The 20328-nt window shown below is 41.4% G+C and overlaps 1 protein-coding gene across 2 annotated transcripts in view; it reads left to right on the top strand.

Moving 5' to 3' along the window:
• The window catches only part of VPS39 (VPS39 subunit of HOPS complex), a 52518-nt gene that overhangs the window by 23983 nt on the left and 8207 nt on the right, over nucleotides 1–20328 (top strand). For both annotated transcript variants that reach the window (XR_010086311.1, XM_063440207.1), the window contains exons 9-18: nucleotides 993–1113; nucleotides 1741–1861; nucleotides 3682–3811; nucleotides 3891–4033; nucleotides 5332–5481; nucleotides 5957–6098; nucleotides 13944–14030; nucleotides 15550–15623; nucleotides 17505–17603; nucleotides 18916–19021. Coding sequence is in view for 1 of the 2 variants with exons in the window: in XM_063440207.1 (XP_063296277.1) it covers nucleotides 993–1113; nucleotides 1741–1861; nucleotides 3682–3811; nucleotides 3891–4033; nucleotides 5332–5481; nucleotides 5957–6098; nucleotides 13944–14030; nucleotides 15550–15623; nucleotides 17505–17603; nucleotides 18916–19021 (1173 nt within the window). In the remaining variant the exon portion in view is untranslated. The remainder of the gene's footprint in view (nucleotides 1–992; nucleotides 1114–1740; nucleotides 1862–3681; nucleotides 3812–3890; nucleotides 4034–5331; nucleotides 5482–5956; nucleotides 6099–13943; nucleotides 14031–15549; nucleotides 15624–17504; nucleotides 17604–18915; nucleotides 19022–20328) is intronic.

The raw sequence follows: 20328 nt of genomic DNA, 5'->3' as shown, positions 1-20328 counted from the left end.
CTCTCATGCCTCCATAAATATAGTAAAAATCTTGCTGTATTCAAGCCTGAAGCTGTAAATCTGCATGCTGTTAGACTCAGAAAAACAAGCAGTCTGCTGACATGTGGTAGCCTGATCCAATTACAGTGCTTCCCCATATGATTGGCTGAGACTGACTAAGAGGCAGATCAGGGGCAGAGCCAGCATGATTCAAACACAGCCCTCGCCAATCAGCATCTCCTCATAGAGATGAATTGAATCAATGAATCTCTATGAGGAAAGTTCAGTGCCTGCATGCAGAGGGAGGAGACACTGAATCAGAGGATGCTGTGCACAGTGCTGCCCTGTGCTCTGCTGACAGCAGATCTGAGTGGATGGAGGCATATTATGCCTCCATCAACTCCTAAGTCCCTCTGATTCACCCTGAGTGACTGCAACTGGAGGTGTTCCTAGCTTTCAATGTAAACACTGTATTTTCTCAGAAAATAGTGTTTACATGAGAGAGGCTGCAGGGAGCTATCGTTCTCACCTGAACAACCTCATTAGCTGAAGTTGTTCAGGTGACTATAATGTCCCTTTAAATGAGATGCAGTGGTCTAAATGCCTACAGTGTCTCACAGCAGGGAGATTGGATTGAGGATAATATTTGTGCTATAACCTTTCAACAACCGATGGACTAATCTTAGTCACTAAACTAGAAGTTGTAATAGCATCGAAATAGCATGGTCTTATTTGGCATGGTTTTGCTCCCCATTCACTGTTTAGTAAATAAACACCCAAACGTCTGGGAATATTGTTAATTTGTTTATCGTTGCCATATTGCATGTGGTTTTCTATATTGGAAAGGCTTTTCATCCCAAGGAATGAGTTGACAACCAAATTTTAAGAGTTTCCAGTGTGGCTATTTTTGCCTGAAGTTTGCAGTTTGTCTGCCCCTTTCACTGCCCCAAGTAGTCTATTGCATTGATCTCGTCATGTGCGGTCAGTTAACTTGTCTTTCTTTCCCTATGCAGATTATCAACCTCCCTATGTTATCGGCGTGTTGCCAAGGTACGTGGAGATTCGCACAATTGATCCACGGCTGCTGGTGCAAAGTATTGAGCTGCAAAGACCTCGCATTATTACATCCGGAGGGTAAGAATTTCAATGATCGCTGATTAGGGGGGGTCTAAACCGCACTCTACAAAACAATGTCCTGTTTATTTCAGACCTGAACACCTGTTTCATGCTTGCGGTCAGGCAAAAACCACTATAGCTGCATTGGTTATTTTCTTATGATTAAGTCCTGCTGCTGTTCTTTGGTAGTTTTAGTGCTACATTTCTGCTCAGCTTGATACATGCCAGTATGTACTAAATACTACACACCCTCCAGACATCAAATTGGGCTTCTCCTTGCACTCCGACATATGTGAGCATCTTGCGTCACCATTTCTATCAACTGGAGTGGCTGAAGCTGCTCGATCCAAGAGTGATGGGTGTGTAAGAGTGTCCATTGCTTGGGCTTCTCATTGACCCGGGAAGTCCACTAGGAAAGTGCAAATACCAAGGACTGACTCTTTGTTTTACTTTGTATATTCAAACTTACTCCTGGGACATCTAGCCTTGAAAACCTGTTTGAACATTGTGTGTACTTGCTGTATACATTTATGTAGGTGCAGCATTGTTGCCTACAGACAGACTAACAATAATAACGATGATGATATAAAGTGCGGTGTATTTCCATTCACTCTTTTAGTCTCTCTCTGTGCTTAATTTCTTTAGACCCAACATTGTGTACGTGGCCAGCAATCACTTTGTCTGGAGGCTGGCTCCTATCTCTGTTCCCACCCAGATCCAACAATTGCTCCAGGATAAGCAGTTTGACCTGGCACAGCTGCTGGTGGTAAGGAAATTTGCCTGTTTTATAAGCAAGGGAAAATTTGATGTCTTTGGTGAAATGAGCCATCATCCAGAAAGTATTGGATGTAATATCAATGCAGCTCAGTGTTTTATCCATCGGATGTCATTACGGACACAATTTGTATTCTTGGCATATCAGACTCGTGCCTGCTCAAGCATGCTAGGCTGGTTGTTTGAGAGACACAGCAAGCCAGACAAACTTTTCTACCTTGTGAAGGTCTTAGCAATGAAGTACAGCTGGCATTACTCTGGGTGAGCAGCTTGTCCATGTTTTGAATTACCCTTTATACTTAAAGGGACTCTAGTCTCTAAAACAACTTTAGCTTAACCCCTTAAGGACCAAACTTCTGGAATAAAAGGGAATCATGACGTGTCACACATGTCATGTGTCCTTAAGGGGTTAAAGGACCACTCCACACTCCAAAAGCACTTCAGCTTGCTAAAGGGCTTTATGGGTGAGGGGTGCCCTAGTTTAACCCCAGTTTATAAAAGTGCTGATTTCTCTGGAAAATCTAATTTTATATATATAAAATAAATTAATCAGGGAACTCCCACCTGGCTGTCAATCTAACACCCCGGAAGGATTCCTTCCTACTGACATTAGCTAACCTGAGCTATGGAAGTGGTAAGCACACTCTACGTGAGTATGCCTGCCTCCCCCCTCCCTCACAGACCCCAGACCAGTGCCTCTGTTGCAGACGGGCGCTCGCGCACACAAGCCGATGCGCGTACATGCGATGGTGTGTGTGCACATGCGTGACCACCAAGTCAGAGGCTTCTCAAGAAGACAGTCTCTTCCAGGGAACAAAGGGACGGCTTACAAAGGCCGCAGTTCATAAGTATGCATGTATGCATTGGGGGTAAATCTACTAAACATTTTTTTTTTTTTTATTTCTCCTTACTAGGTGGCAGTGGAATGCTCCTTTTAATGAAGCAGTTCTAGTGTATAGATCATGCCTCTGATGTTTCACTGCTCAATTATCTGCCATTTAGATCGCTTTGTTTCTGTTTATGCAGCCCTAGTGACACCTCCCTTAGCTGTGACTGACACAGCCTGCATGGAACCAAAATGGTTTAATTTTCAAGCAGATGTAACTTCCAAAGCTTTTCTCCTGCTCTGAAAATTGAACTTTAATCCCACACAGGAGGCTCCTGCAGGGTCTAACAAGCTATTAACAGAGCAGATCAGAAATGATTAAACAGAATTTGCAATAAAGTGTAAGCATTAGATGACTCTTTACAGGAAGTGTTTAGGAAGGCTTTGTAAGTCACACGCAGGGAGGTGTGCCCAGGGCTGTATAAACAAAGTGATTTAACTCCTAAATGGCATAGAATTGAGCAGTGAGACTGCAGAGACATGATCTATACACCACAACTGGTTAATTAAGCTAAAGTTATTTTGGTAAATATAGTGTCCCCTTAAGGGGAAACTAGAAATATGCAAGATAGTTAAAGAGATTACCCCCTAAGGCAATGATTTCCAGCACTGTCTGGACCAAGCCACAGTTCAATGAGATTTTTTCCAAAGCACACATTTCTTTTATTTCTTAACCTTCAGATTGTAAATGTTACTTACATTTTACTGCATTGCTGCAGGACGGATATACATACCTCTAGCTAATTAGATGAACTCATTCTACTTGTTGGCTACTGTCCAGGAAGGGTAACTTGTTAACAGTAAGTGCTATACGACTTCTTACAGAAGCCCAGACTCTGGCAAAACGTCTTTACATTTTATTTGACTCTTTTTAGTGATTGCTGTAGTGCGATTTGCTAATCCGTTTTTGTTTGATATGTTCTTAGAGAATGAAGGGCGATGGAGAAAACGAAAAGAGACAACAAATCCATCATATCCAAAACTTATATGCCTTCAACCTCTTTTGCCAAAAGCAGTTTGATGAATCCATGCAGGTTTTCGCCATGCTGGGCACCGGTACGTTTTTATATAAATGAGGCAGCTATGGTAAAGGTTTGTCGGGGAAAGGGGTTAAACACATATGTCTTTGTCCTAGATCCTACCCATGTAATTGGCTTGTTTGCTGACCTCCTACCCTTTGAATACAAGAAGCAGATTCAGTACCCTAGCCCTCTACCTGTATTGGCTGCACCAGAATTGGAAACCGCTAACTTGGCACTCATCGATTACTTAACTCAAGTGAGCAAGAATGTTGCTGTGGACATATGTCACATCCTATTTTTTTGTTTTGTTTTACACCTGACTCTGTGAGCAGGAGTGTGATCGTGGTGGTTGTTAATATAATGATTAGATCAGACCGTCTATTTTATCGCTTTATTAAGTTCCCGTCCAACAAGTAACATCCTTGCATTCTGAGAAGGAAACTGAATATGTGTATAGAAGGAATAACTGTGCTGGGACTTGTGAATAAACCTATATTCCTGGTTTTTCTTGAGTTCTGCATACAGCTCAGTGGCTAGTATGGAACCCCTTATTCTTGCACCAGCTGACCGGTTCCCCAGTTATTGCGAGCATACCTGATGTTACCAGCAGGGAACTAGCCCCTGCTGGTAAAATAACTGTATTATTCCACCGGATATTTATAGATATAGATATAGATATCAGCTCGGGACTTTCCTCAGGGTCTAAATAGCAGAACAACGTTGTTCTGCTATATAGTCCCGAGCTGGGACTGAAACGTTGGTCTTTTTACCCGGGGGGCAGAAAGTTAGACTACATTGATTACTGATGTGATTGTAATGTAGGCCTTCATTATTTCTGTTTAGGTTTTAAGTATTTAATGTGATAAGTGAGTGTGTATACACACACAAGCAATAATGCAGCCATAATCAAACAATCATGTAGTGTGTTTGTGTACATATACAGTGTTTTTACAAAGTATTCAGATCCCGTTTATTTTATGTGTCATCCCTATGCTAAGATTGTTTTAGAATTATCATTTGTTTTTCTTCCCACATTAATCTACACTCAATACCCCATAATGGCAAAGCAGACAGATTTTTGAGACCATTGCAAATCTATTCAACAGAAAATAAACTGACCTCACGTTGGCATATGTATTCAAACCCTTAACTCCGTATTTAGTTGATCAATCTTTGGCAAGTATTTTTGAAATAGTCCGACAAGTTGTGCACACTTAGGTTTGCATAGTTCCTGCAACTTATCTCAAGATCCTCTCAAGCGGTCAAGTTGGACTGGGGTCATTGGTGGACCGCTATTTTCTGGTCTCAAAGTTGATCCAGAGAAATGGGATGCTTTTGAGCTAAATTTCAAATACCATAGTTGAAATTCTGAATACTTACAGCAATGTGATGTGTTTTTGTGTAAAGATGAAGGGTGAAGATTTTTTTAAACCACTGTAGCATAAGGCATCAACATTGACAAATGTGGAAAAATAGGTTTGAATACTTTCTGAATGCACCATGCATATATGTTTCTATTATAGATAATAATCTACATATTTAACTTCTTAACAGAAAAGAAACCACCTGGTGAAGAAGCCATATGATTCTGAGAATGATAGCCTTTGCACAACTACACCTATCATGGAGGGGACCCCAACAATCAAATCTGCGTCAAAACTCCTTCAGATTATAGACACTACCCTGCTCAAGTGTTACTTGCGTGTGAGTATCATATTGCAATCACAGTTTTGTTTTGGGTGTCTACTGTTCCCTTGAAGCATACAATACCTCCCATGATGCTTTGCTAGTATTATGAGTAAGAGCATTATGGGGGATGTAGTCCACAACATCTGGAGTGCCAAAGGTTGCCTACCCCTGCCCTAGATAATGCTGCTACTGTTTGGCTGATGGATTTTTACATTTATTTTTATTTTTTGTTTACCTTTTAGTTTTGTGTGTGTATGTATATATATATATATATTATAATATATCATTTTGCATGTTTCTTATATAATGAAGAAAAATTAAAAATTAAAAAATTAAAAAATGTATGAATGGTGGCTTGACACAGTAGCTTACTGGGCAGAAGATGAATGGGACAATATGTCCCGGGGTAATCATGCATTGAGTCTATCTTGTGTGGGAAGGCAACTAACTGGACATTTACATATCGACATGGCGCTCTTGTGTTTCCTAGAGCAATTCGCCTTTGGTGGCACCACTTCTGCGGCTTGAGAACAACCACTGCCATGTGGAGGAGAGCGAACTAATCCTAAAGAAGTTACTGAAATTGAGTGAGCTGATCATTCTGTACGAGAAGAAGGGACTACATGAAAAGGGTAAGTCAACAATTCATGAGAACCGTGTCTTTTTTATTATAGAAATCAACCTATGGCGCTGGTTTGGGAGTCTTCCCATGTGAGGTCATCCATTCTTTCATTGAGACTTCTTGCATAGCTTAAAAGCCACTTATACGTTTTATGAAATAAGAATATCCCTTGTTTGTATCGAATCCAAAGGATCCGCTGCATGGCAGCAATGCTCTCCACAACCAATCGGTCAGCCAATCTTGATGCTTCAATAGTGGTTCTTAATGTGCAGGTGTTTATGGGAAATTTTAAAAAGTTGTTGCCTTTTCAGTCAGTCAACCAGTTGAATTCAGTGATAAATTATAGAAAACCACTCTGGCATCTGAATGGTGGTATGCATTGGCTTCCATTTTTTTCTTTTTACACAATTGGTATAATTAGTATTATTTTGCATTGTTTGTTTCTTTTCAAATAGTTTTTTAGGTATTTAATATTTCTCTTTAGAATCCCTCCAATTATTGGGGGGCGGGGCCAGGCCGCCGAGCAAGATGGTCGCATGTCAGACCAGCTCCTGAAAACTCAAACGAAACGAGCAAGAAACTCAGGCTTTTGGCATAAAAACGGCGGTATACCTCATCGGGTGGAGAGTACCAAACCCAGGGTGAGGCTGGCCTGACTGGTTTCAGTCCCCTGGTGGAAGAATCCTCACTGGCGCCAACGAGGCCTATTCCGGCGGTGAGTGGAGCAGGCGGCCGCTGCCCCGCTATCCTGCCCATCGGTGCTCAACCAAGGGCCAGACCAGTTGGGAAATGGCCCCGCTCCCCCCCCTTGGGACCGGGGGGGTGATCCCGGTCCTCACCCCAGCATGCCCAGACCACCCAGGGAGCAACAACAGGGCCGCCCTGATCCGACTCCAAGACGCAGCAGTCAAGATGGCGGAGGCCATAGGTGACGGCGCCAAAATCGGCAGCGAGGTCCAGAAGTGTCCCACTCAGCTTCCCCTGCAAAGAACATACCTGCGGGCCGACCTGGTAAGAGGCGACACTTTCATGCTGTGGCCGTCAAGGTGCATCCAGCGGGAATCACTCGCGAGAGACCCACACTCAAGCCACACACTGCCGGTCCGAGGGAACGACAACTCACATCACGGCAGCACAGACCGGCACAGGGGGCTCCCACTCATCCCCTAAGAGGCACTGGCTGATACCAAAGAGACTGGGACGCTATGGGCTGAGTGCTCGCTACTGCTCAGGTTCCTCCACTCTAACTGGACTCCCATGACTGTCTGCCGCCATTACCTTTTCCCTATCGGTTTCCTAGCCTGCTCACACGGGGATATGCGGGGAGAGATGTCACAGATAGGTTCAGGCTTGCTTGGATCTGAGCCAGTCCGGGCATATTTATTCCCATTTTACAGCAGAGAAACTATTTATGATTTTACTGTCTGCATTCTATGTCTCATAACATGCATGTCTATATTAAGCTTTTTCTGTCATATGGTGGCAGTACCAGTGGGTTTTGCTCCTTCCTGTGGACAAGCATCTAACAAGCTTAATTAAATCAACAAAACCCCTCCCCCTTGCCCTATAAGAAGGGCTATCCGGCAAAACCAACCTCAGTTTCCTTTCTTGTCCCGAGAGGGAAGGACACAGCATCTGGAGGGTGAGACACACAGGCTGCTGGTCTGGGGGATTCCGGTCTGAGAGCTGCCCGGGCGGTTAGCTGAGAGACCATGCTACCTCCGTTATGGTTACGGAGCAAATGGATACATTGCCTCTTATGCCGAGAAGGTTCCGGCGAATACTTTCTGGAGGCGGTCTTGATGACCTGCGCACAGCGGTGGAACGCACGCCCGGGAGGTGATGCGTTCCACCAAAAGTTTCCGGTGGTGCGCATGCGCATGCCGAAACTTTATTTAAAAAAAAAAAAAGGCGCGAAGTTTGATGCTCGGCATAGATGAAGCTGTGCAGTACCCACTGACAGCATGGATGCTTGCCAGAAGTGGTACGCCGTGTCACCAACCCCCCACACGGTTCAGAGGCATTTTGAGGTGAGGTAAATTAATCTTTCCTTCAAAATGATCTCTGTAAAAGTTTAGACACTTCATTTGCAAAGTGTGAAGCCACGTGGTAAGAAGAGGACGAAGATGACGGTATATGTACCCACTTTATGCACTATGATGAATTACTGTGAGCAGTATAGGTACTCTCTATATGCTCTATGACGAATTGCTGTGAGCAGTATATGTACTCGCTATATGCACTATGACGAATTGCTGTGAGCAGTATATGCACTATGACGAAGTGCTGTGTGCAGAAGATGTATGCAATATATACACTACGATGTGTTGCTGTGAACAGTATATGTAATCACTATATGTTCTATGACGAGTTACTATGAGCAGTATATAAACTCACTATATGCACTATGATGAATTGCTGTGAGCAGTATATGTACTCGCTATATGCACTATGACGAATTGCTCTGAGTAGTATATGTACTCACTATATGCACCATGACGACTTGCTGTGTGCAGAAGATGTATGCAATATATGCACTACGACGTGTTGCTGTGTACAGTATATGTAATCACTATATGTTCTATGACGAGTTACTATGAGCAGTATATATATACTCACTATATGCACTACGACGTGTTGCTGTGAACAGTATATGTAATCACTATATATTCTATGACGAGTTACTATGAGCAGTATATATATACTCACTATATGCACTACGACGTGTTGCTGTGAACAGTATATGTAATCACTATATGTTCTATGACGAGTTACTATGAGCAGTATATATTCTCACTATATGCACTATGACGTGTTACTATGTGCAGTATATATTCTCGCTATATGCACTATGACGTGTTGCTGTGAACAGTATATGTAATCACTATATGTTCTATGACGAGTTACTATGAGCAGTATATATTCTCACTATATGCACTATGACGTGTTACTATGTGCAGTATATGTAATCACTATATGTTCTATGACGAGTTACTATGAGCAGTATATATTCTCACTATATGCACTATGACGTGTTACTATGTGCAGTATATATTCTCGCTATATGCACTATGACGTGTTGCTGTGAACAGTATATGTAATCACTATATGTTCTATGACGAGTTACTATGAGCAGTATATATTCTCACTATATGCACTATGACGTGTTACTATGTGCAGTATATGTAATCACTATATGTTCTATGACGAGTTACTATGAGCAGTATATATTCTCTCTATATGCACTGTTGTGTTGCTGTGAACAGTATAGGTTACCACTATATGTTCTATGACAAGTTCTGTGAGCAGTGTATGCACTCACTATGGGCACTATGACGAGTTGCTGTGCACAGTATATGTACCCACTATATGCTCTGTGTGTGTGTCTAAGATGACTCGGCCTCAGAAGGGTACACACTATAAAGTCCTTGTATAAGGACAAGAACCTCTTTAGATGTATCCACTAGATGCTCTATGTCGCATTGTTTTGTTATCCACTCGACCTTAGTAGATGCACCCACTATATGCTCTATGCCGAGTTTGAAGTGTGGCCTCCGCTTCATTAGTTGTATGCACTGTATTCGTTAAGAATGAGAACTCAACCTCCGTGCATGCTCTGTTAGGAGTTACTTGAGGACTCAGCCTTAGTATATGCATCTACTATATAATCTGTCGAGTTGATGGGTGGTCTCAACTTCAGTAACCACTATAGGCTATTTTAGGGGGGTTCTTTTCCTTTTATATACTCTATATATAAAAAAAAAAAAGCCTCACTAGTTTATGGGATATAGGTATACTCTATATGCCTTATGTATGAGGTACTGGGAAGACAGGGCCTCAGTATATGTCTTCACTAGTTTCTCTATGGATGAGTTACCAGGAGATGTATGCTCATTAGCCGGTATAGAGATGGCATCTTCACAGTAGCTCGTATATCTATATCTATATCATCTCCACAGGAGTTGCGTAACCCCGGTATATGGCATAGGTTGTGTAGGTATGCTTTCTGTTCATACAAGATTCAGTATAGGTTACTGATTTCTCTGGCAATTTGGACGGTTAACGAACACACACAATGTAGGTGTTTTTTCATCAACACACTGCAGAACAGGATTAACCTCTGCCCCAGTCGTTTCAGAAATTGCAGTGGTCTAATAAATTCCGTTACTTGTAGCAGGTGATTAGCGTGTAACCTCGGTACTGTCTAAAGAAGTACTGTTGTGTATATTAAGGCGATTATTTTAATTTTTGGAGATCAGACTGAGATCAGATCAGACTGAGCATACAGAGGGAGACCGACATTTCCCCAGCAATCCATATATTCTATTGCCTATTCATAAGAGTCCCTAGATCTCGTAACATGTTAAAAAAGAAATCCCACTGTTTTCTCTCCCCGATCATAGAAGAAGGGGTGTTGGTAGTAGCGGATCCAATTTTCAAATTAGATAGAGTTCATTTACGGAAGTCTGTCTTCCGTCTAATGTCTTCTGGGTATCGCTACAGATGCTCTTTTTTAATCCCCTTCATGTTTCGTGGTAATGATTAAGGGAAAATCCGCAGATTCCAGGGGTTGTAAGGTGTATTGCCACCCTTCATCTCTTCATTCCGTAGATATGGCAGAAGGCTGTAAATTTTCATGCGCACTCTTCTACAGGGTTGGTACATCAACCGGCAGGGAGGAACCGGTTAGGCGCTCTCTCTCTCTCTCTCTCTCCTGCATGCGGTTATCTTGCTGAGGTGCAAATTCATCTAGTAGATTTTTCAGTAGTTCCTTTCAGAGGGATTGACATAGCCGTCTAGCTCAGAGAGGGTATTTGAAATTAGGAAGTTTGGTCCTTATGTCCGTGTAATTTGACTCTCTGGAGTGGAAAATTGTTGTTCCAGCCAGGGCTCTGTTGACAAACTTTTCAACGACCAAGTCACTTCCTGTTTCACTACAGGTCCCTCGGTGATGGATTACTCTCTTTGTAATGTGTCTTACTTCCGCTTACGTTTTTTCTAGTTGTCTTAGAAAATTAGGTCTATCGGAGCCTTATCCTGGTTCTTATTCCATGCTGAGTATAAAGTTTCTGATTCCCAAACGTTCGAAGCTCTATCGGTCTCATGATGTATAGGGATCTACCCTAGTGGTTCTGTAGAGTTTCAGGTTGATAGCCTGACTACGGCTAGGTTTCTTTTTCATCATCTAGGTCTGCGGGAAGATTTGTTTGGCTATGTTGCTTGGCAACTATATATCCTGTTTAAAGGTCTACTTTCTGATAAGGGTTAGAAATTTTGGGGGGGGATTTTGGGAACACCCCTGCTGGTGTGTTTCATTCGTCTAAAAACCCTTGCTTTATGTCTTCTGGTTTTTTCTTGTTCGGCAGGCTTCGGCGTTTTCTGCTTTGAGGTCCAGGCCTTCAAGCCTGAGAATCCTGCTGTTCTTAGAGTTTACATCCAGATTTTAAGCTTGAGGTTTTTTGTAATCTGCCAGGTCCAGACATCCTCCTAGAGTTCTGTTTTCCCTTCCTGGTATTTTTGTCCTTGAATTTTGATATATTTTGTTAAATTTTTTTTTAGGTAACACCCGTTCGATCCTGTCAAAGGGTTTCCCTTACAAGTTTTGTTTCTCCAGGACACCTTCTTGGGGGCCATCTTATCGGCTAATATGTTCAGAGAGCTTCAGTCATTTTTCATCCCCAGATGATTTTTCAGTATTGCTCATGGTCACGGTGGTTCTTCACGCTAAACATTTTTTTTTTTTCCCTACAGGTTGGTACTAAGTGTAGCTTGAAGGAGCTTTGTGATGTCTCTTTTCCTAGGACTAAAGAGCTCAGTTATTCTGGTCCTCTGTTTGTTAGCCTCCCATAAAAGGTGTCAGGATACAGTGATTCCTGCAACTCTTTTGTTTCATTTGACTCAGGCGAGTATGTTGGTTGGCCATTTTCTCCCGGTGGTCTTCAAGTTCCGGCTTCTCTCAGGACGCTTGGAGTATTGGCTGCCTCTGGGCCAGTAAGAACACTTGTTTTTTTCTAGTGGCCTTCTGTTAGGCACCATCTTGGGCTTCCATTCCACATTTTCATAAAGCTCTACAGGTTAGAGATGTTCTCATCCTCTGAAACTGCCTTTTAGGCGTATAAGTTGCGACCTACGGTGACATTGAACCCGCCCTAGTTAAGGATCTTGCTATATCCCACTGGTACTGCCACCATATGACAGAAAAAACAGAAATTTTTACTTACCGTAAATTCTTTTTTTCTTAATATGGTGGCAGTACAGCTTCCCTCCCTCTATTTTACATTATCTTGATTCGCATGAGTTCTATTTGGGATTTTTCTTGCTACTTACTGAGGTTGGTTTTGCCGGATAGCCCTTCTTATAGGGCAAGGGGGAGGGGTTTTGTTGATTTAATTAAGCTTGTTAGATGCTTGTCCACAGGAAGGAGCAAAACCCACTGGTACTGCCACCATATTAAGAAAAAAAGAATTTACGGTAAGTAAAAATTTCTGTTTTTTGCAGCACAGGAGGTCAGATAAGCATTTTATGTAGTACCATGGGCGAACCGAAAGCAAGCTAACATTCCAGCATGTACTGATCTTCTCAGTACACTCTCACCTCTACCTAAGCTCACCCGCAGCATTGTTATTTTATCATTGTTATAGCTCCCACTCATCCCCTAAGAGGCACTGGCTGATACCAAAGAGACTGGGACGCTATGGGCTGAGTGCTCGCTACTGCTCAGGTTCCTCCACTCTAACTGGACTCCCATGACTGTCTGCCGCCATTACCTTTTCCCTATCGGTTTCCTAGCCTGCTCACACGGGGATATGCGGGGAGAGATGTCATAGATAGGTTCAGGCTTGCTTGGATCTGAGCCAGTCCGGGCATATTTATTCCCATGTTACAGCAGAGAAACTATTTATGATTTTACTGTCTGCATTCTATGTCTCATAACATGCATGTCTATATTAAGCTTTTTGCAGCACAGGAGGTCAGATAAGCATTTTATGTAGTACCATGGGCGAACCGAAAGCAAGCTAACATGCCAGCATGTACTGATCTTCTCAGTACACTCTCACCTCTACCTAAGCTCACCCGCAGCATTGTTATTTTATTTTATGTCAATGATTGTTATTACGCAGCTAAGCACTTACAGCACAACTAACTGAGAGAAAGGTACTCTCCTTTGCTAGCCTTAGCACTTAATGATTGTTAAACGTATGCTGATTCTGATAGCAGTCTATATGCCAGACAACCCTCAGTGAAACAAATCGTAACCTTACATACACTGGTGTTTATGCTCCATTTGCTAAAAATACCAGTATTAGCGACGAATATAGCGGGAACACCACATGCTTAAGCTCATTAATCTACCATTATCATTAAAAAAATTGTGCATGCCTTACAGTTGCCATATGTGAAATGTATGTTGAATTTGCGCACGTGACTGCTATTGTGGCACCACGGCTCATCTGTGAATTCTTGCACACAAAAATAAAGAATTAAAAAAAAAAAAAAAGAATCCCTCCAATTATTTAAGCAGGCCTGTTGCAACACCTGTCATTGGAGCCTATGCAACACCTGTATGTGTTTTTGTAAAAACTATATACATCTGGTTCAAGCCAAACCAATTGTAATTTTACACATGAACTGAAGTGCCATTTTTTGACCTTTAACTAAACTTTGAGCAGAGGCACATCAATGAAAATGATCTGCTTTTTCCAACATTCCATTTAAAGGGATAAACAAACCAATATCCATGCCAGGAATAGCAGAACTGCTGTTATCTCAGATCTTGGTGCTGTTTGTTAATAGTGACTCTTTGTTTTAGGTAGTATGATGCACGTTGACGCGTTTTAATTTTTTTCCATGGTAGCATTACAGCTCCTGCTAGAGCAATCTATGAAAGCAAACTCTCCACTAAAAGGTCACGAGGGGACGGTGCAGTATCTGCAGCGATTAGGTAAGTAATCAGGCTCTCTGCATAAACTTGTTTTACTATCATGACTTTTGTGGGGAGAATGTGAACAGAACCCATGATATCAGAAATGTGTGCGAATCGATCATTTGCGTGGCAATGAATAGCTAGGTACCTAAAAAGTAAAGCAATCGCCATGGAGCCCAGGTGACTCCTTACACTTTTGCACCACTTTTTAGAACAGGGCACGTTTGATAAATCTCCTTCGTTCTATCCATGCCATGTAAAAACATTTAGGGCCCCTTACACAGTGCAGGGTCTGGAGTCCACCCCAAGTCAACCCATAAGGCCTGCCACCCATTCCACCACTGTGTATGTAGTGGATGCAGTGTGTATATATAATATATGTGTGTGTGTGTATATATATATATATGTAGTGTATGTAACACAAAATAAACTATTTGGTACTGCAACGTCAAGAAGACAAAAAAGGACTCTATTGCCTTGAGGATTGGGTTGGTAACCTCTGGAACCTGAATCCTGCCATACATTTGAGTCTTTTTTTTATTTTATTTTTTTATTCCTGTTCTTTATTTTTTGGTGGGGGCAGGGGGTCTCCATCTCCACTGGAGAAGGCATGCAAAACGTGGAGAGAAAGATCTTACTAGTGTACTACCTGTACCCTCTGATGGCGGCCCTGGCGCACATACCTTTTAACAGAAATATTTGGGTTTCTCACAGCGCCATTTTTACTAGTGTAGTGGTCATTTTAAAATGACATGGGTTGTTCCAGTGGCTGCTCCTCCTAACTCTCATTGTTAACGTTAACGAAAGTGCTCTGTATGGGTTAGTTGATCAATGCTGTCTACATTGAAAAATATTGCCATTGGTAAGTGTAGATGTCCCATTATCCATGAAGCCATTCGGAGGCCGTCTCTAGGAGCTCAGACAAACTGCGGTATGGTTCTTGGGACACTCTACGCAGCATAACTACTAAAGCGAGCTTGGTGTTCCTTTAAAAGAAAACTCCAGGCCCCATAACCCCTACTGCTTGCTGTCAGCAGACCCTCCCAGTCACTGAGCTAGCTCTGCTTAGCTTAGAAGAGCTATTAAAGCTCGTAGCAGGAGCTTCTAGTTCTCCAAGCTGCTGAGAGCAGGCCGGGAGCGACACCCAGCGGATCCCAGGTAAATAGTTAAACTTCTGCTAAACAATATGACTACTTACACAGGGGGTGTGCCGTAGCACTCCTGACACCATAACCACTACAGTGCACTCATTTACTATTATTTTATTTTTTTATTTTTTTCATTCATGAATCTAAACTGTCTGCGTTTTTATCACAATAACATAATGACTTGTCCGTGTGAGATGAGACCATGGATGGAGGTTTCCTTGCAGTTAATGATCGGTTAATAATGTGTATGCAATAATGTTAAATTGTCATAAAATGTGACTTTTCAACAATTCATCTACTCTGCTCAGTCTGGAACTTTGTATAAAGAGTGCAGCTTTTATTCATTGTGTTAATTATCTTGTCTCTACACCGATGTGTTTGCTCTGCAGGATCAGAGAACCTTCAGCTGACGTTTGAGTACTGCGGCTGGGTGCTGAGGGATTATCCGGAGGATGGACTAAAGGTAACGGGTTCATCTTTTTACAAAAAAAAAGCTAGGACATCCCCTTCAAAGTTACTGTTGTTTTGAAGAGTTTAATTGTCTTCCTTAAATGGACACTCCAGACCCCTAAAGCACTTTAGCTTGCTGAAAAGCTTTGTTTGAAGTGTGTCCTTTTTCTCACTTTGGAAAAAGTGCAGATTTCAGTAGAAATTTACTTATACTGGTCTTCTCACGTTCTTTACAAGCAGACAACAGGTAATGTTACTTCCTGGTTTTGTTAGCCTATTTTCACTGAACTCAAGAGGCAGCAATTGCCCAGAGCACCTGCCTTACAAAGACTTCTCATTGAGCTGCATTGGGAAGTCTGTGATTGGACAGCCACAGAAAGTCTGGGCAGGGTTAGAAGGGGAGAGCTTGCAAAGGCTGCAGACAAGAGATCTGCACTTTTTGCAAGGTGTTTTAGGTACAACTTCAATGAAATTAATGCATGCAAGTTTTCATTTGGGGTATATCTAATGGTGATTTTTATTTTGTATTTGGGCATTGGCGTGTCCTTTAATAAAATGTAAGCTGCTTCTACACAAGTCTCTATATTCATTTAAATAGATACATAATAAACATCCCTGTGTTGCAGTGTGTGTAATTGTTTTAAAGTGTACCAGTCGGGATGGGCCGCCCTCCACTATTGAACTAAAAGCTTCTTTAGCAACTATTCACATAAGCCTTTCCTGCTTCAAACCTATAAAGGGGCTACGTTTTAGATTATTGTCTCTGATTTAAACAATAGATGGCACTGGTGTTAAAGATGGATGCTACATTTTAAAATCTCGGTTAACCACTTACTGACCAGTGACATACAGGCTGATCCCAGGAAATATGCACCCTTAGCCAAAATCTGATGCATTGAAGTCTTGTAAATCCAACCATACAGTAAGGACAATGACAATTCTAATTCGATCAACTCCCAAACCCACCTGAAGGCCAACATTTCTTTGCATTACCTTTTTTGTTTCCTTGAAAAGCAGAGGACCAAGTGTCGCCACCCCTAAAGCGTTCACCCGAAGCTTACAGCACTTTAAGCACAATTTCTTTTTTTTTCTTCTTCTGCTAAAACTTTATCTACGTCCAAAACTGGACCTGTGTGTTGTGGCGGTCCATCTGAGATCTGTATTTTTATGCAGAATGTGAAAGGTCTATGACTTATATGTGCTTACATATAGGGAGTACGTTGTACACTTGCATGTTATGTTATGTTTTTATTCTGAATGTTGCAATAATCTCCATATGTTTTCGAATACTAAAAACCTGCAGAATTTAAGGTTAAAGGGACACTATAGTCACCTGAACAACTTTAGCTTAATGAAGCAGTTTTGGTGTATAGAACATGCCCCTGCAGCCTCACTGCTCAATCCTCTGCCATTTAGGAGTTAAATACCTTTGTTTATGAACCCTAGTCACACCTCCCTGCATGTGACTTGCACAGCCTTCCATAAACACTTCCTGTAAAGAGAGCCCTATTTAGGCTTTCTTTATTGCAAGTTCTGTTTAATTAAGATTTTCTTATCCCCTGCTATGTTAATAGCTTGCTAGACCCTGCAGGAGCCTCCTGTATGTGATTAAAGTTCAATTTAGAGATTGAGATATAATTATTTAGGGTAAACTACATCTGTTTAAAAATGAAACCAGTTTTTTTTTTTCATGCAGGCTCTGTCAATCATAGCCAGGGGAGGTGTGGCTAGTGCTGCATAAACAGAAACAAAGTGATTTAACTCCTAAATTACAGTGAATTGAGCAGTGAAATTGCAGGGGAATGATCTATACACTAAAACTGCTTTATTTAGCTAAAGTAATTTAGGTGACTATAGTGTTCCTTTAATTATATCCTTATTTTTGTCATGATAGATTTTCACAGAAGATTTAACAGAAGTGGAAAGTCTGCCTCGAAATCTTGTACTGGCCTTTTTATTGGACAACTTCAAAGACTTGGCTATTCCTTACTTGGTGAGAAACTTTGGAACTGCACGTGGTCTAATACACAAACCAAGGGTTCAAATGTAACTGATTTCTTGCATGTTACGCAGGTTACATTGTCATACTGTGAAATTATGTTCTAGTGCCACACCAATATATTTATAAGTCGCGGGTGTGGGACTGAAACTTAAATTTTCAATGTAACTTGCAAAGATCACAATAATACGGCTCGGATTTTAGGAGCGTACAAAGCGTACAAGAATTGGTTACTGTAACAGCGTGCCTTCCAAAATGCACTGGGAAGAGTCTCATGTATGTGTTGGCAGATTTAATATTATATGGAAAGAAAGGGTCTCTGAGACAATATTAGAATGGATTGCCAAATTAATGCCATCGTCTGTGCGCCTATTAAAGGAACACTCCCACTCTCGTAACTACTTCAACTCATTACTTCAGTCTTCCATTCAGGGGTTAAACTGTTTTGCGCCAGTTTTTAAGTGACCACAAAAGCTGTGACCTGTCAGTTTATGTATGTGATATAAAACATGTAATGCACTGTCAGACTCCCTTCCAAAATGATCGGCAATAGATAATGCAAAGGTGTACAATTCCAAAAGTGTTTTTTTTTTTTCTAGAAGCTTTTAATTATAATTCTAAAAACACATAAAGCTGCATTCTTGAGATTCTTCTCTTGTTTCTTAATCAGATACCAAACAGTTATGTTGGGTATGTGAGTTATATTATTTATGTATTTTATTTTTGCTAAATTCGACATTGGCACTGAAATCTAGAATTATTCTCCAAATAATGGCTTCCTCTGCCTTTCCAGACCCCTTTGAGATTGTAGATGTTGGTAATTTCTTCCCTTTAAAGGGATATTGTCACTTTTTTAGTTTGAAAAAAATATATTAAAAAATTCTGTATTTAGTGTAATAAAACGACACATATAGAAATCCTCACCAGATTATTCTGCAGCTGGGTGCCTCCATTTTGGCTCCCTGTTAATCATTCCTATGCGATCTGTTCTTTGCACTTGGCAGTCAGGGTAGAGCGAGCGAGCATGCAAGCTTGTAGAAACAATGTCTCTACATCTCTTCATTTACAATGGCTTGGCCTTGCCTGTACTGAATTATGTCATGTGCTAAATCCATCTAAAATATAGATTTAAAGGAGAATTGAGCGTCTCATGAAAATCTGGAAAAAAAAAAACATGTAATTTTTAGTATTTTATTCAGTGGTGTAAAGTCCCAAAAAGTTAGTTCCCCTTTAAAAGAATTTGTTCAATGGCTTATGGGTTATTCATAAAGATATCCTTGGTATGTATGTCATTTGCTTATTGTAGGAACATATTATACTGACCTGGGAAGATCAAACACCAGACTTCCACAACTGTCTGATCAAGCTTTACTGTGAGAAGGTTCAGTCTCTGATGCAAGCGTTGCCTAAAGGTACCCTGGATATGTCAATGTTTCCTGCTTGAAAGAGTGGTGATTACATTTTTAATGGAATAAAAATGTAATCTATTAGGGTAGCAAGTGTACTCATAACCAGTATAATAATTGAAACACATTAGACTTGGACAGTTTGAATTTTTAACATGTTGATCTGAAAAAAGAACAGGACACACTGTGTTGTTTTTTTTTTGTTTATTATTATTATTATTTTATTATTTATATAGCGCCAACAAATTCCGTAGCGCTGTACAATGGGTGGACTAACAGACACATAATTGAGATCAGACCACTGGACGTACAGGAACAGAGGGGGTTGAGGGCCCTGCTCAATGAGCTTACATGCTAGAGGGAGTGGGGTATAGTGACACAAACGGGTTAAAGTAGGGGAATTAAATAGTTTGTTAGAGAAGGGTTTATTGAGTGCTTGGTAGGTCATTTTTGACAGTTGCAGGGAAGGAGTCAAGGGGTGGGGGATGAGAAGCCTGCTGACAGTTTAATTGATACGCTTTAACGAAGAAGTGAGTTTTCAAAGATTTTTTGAAGGAGTGGAGGCTGGGTGAAAGTCTGATTGAGGAGGGAAGTGAGTTCCACAGAATAGGTGCAGCCCTAGAGAAGTCTTGAAGGCGAGCGTCAGAAGTGGGGATCCGGGCAGAGGATAGGCGTAGGTCTTGGGATGAGCGCAGGGGTCTAGACGGGACATACTTGTGTATGAGGGAGGATAGGTATGTTGGAGCAGCATTATGTAGGGATTTGTAAGCAAGTGCCAGAATTTTGAATTGGGCCCTATATCTAACTGGAAGCCAATGCAGGGACTGACAGAGCGTGGAGGCGTGGGAGGTGCGACCGGACAGGAAAATAAGCCTCGCAGCCGCGTTCATTACAGATTGCAGCGGTGCAAGCTGGGAACATGTAAGACCGGTCAGAAGGGGATTGCAGTAGTCGAGGCGAGAGAGAACAACAGCATGAACCAATATCTTAGCCGCGTCCGGTGTTAGATATGGGCGGATGCGCGCTATGTTCTTTTTTTTTTTACCAAATATAATGACTGAAAAAAATAGCCAAAATAGATTTTCCAGTTAGTGTGTTTTGGCTCCCTTCCTGACCATTTCCTAGTTTATCGAAGAACCCTGTGTATTTATTAATCAAAGGGAAGTGACCAAAAAAAGGAAAAGTGAGCGAGAGAAACGTTGGTTTATCTTTGTGATCCCTTCAAATACTTTTTTTTTTTTTTTTTTTTTTTTTGTGCTTTTCTGTTTGTCAATCCAGGAAAGCTGGGAAGAACACCCAAAACCATCTGTGTA

Source organism: Pelobates fuscus, chromosome 13 (genome assembly GCF_036172605.1).
Source record: "Pelobates fuscus isolate aPelFus1 chromosome 13, aPelFus1.pri, whole genome shotgun sequence".
NCBI classification, from domain to species: Eukaryota; Metazoa; Chordata; class Amphibia; order Anura; family Pelobatidae; genus Pelobates; species Pelobates fuscus.
This window is presented reverse-complemented; position numbering and strand designations above follow the sequence as displayed.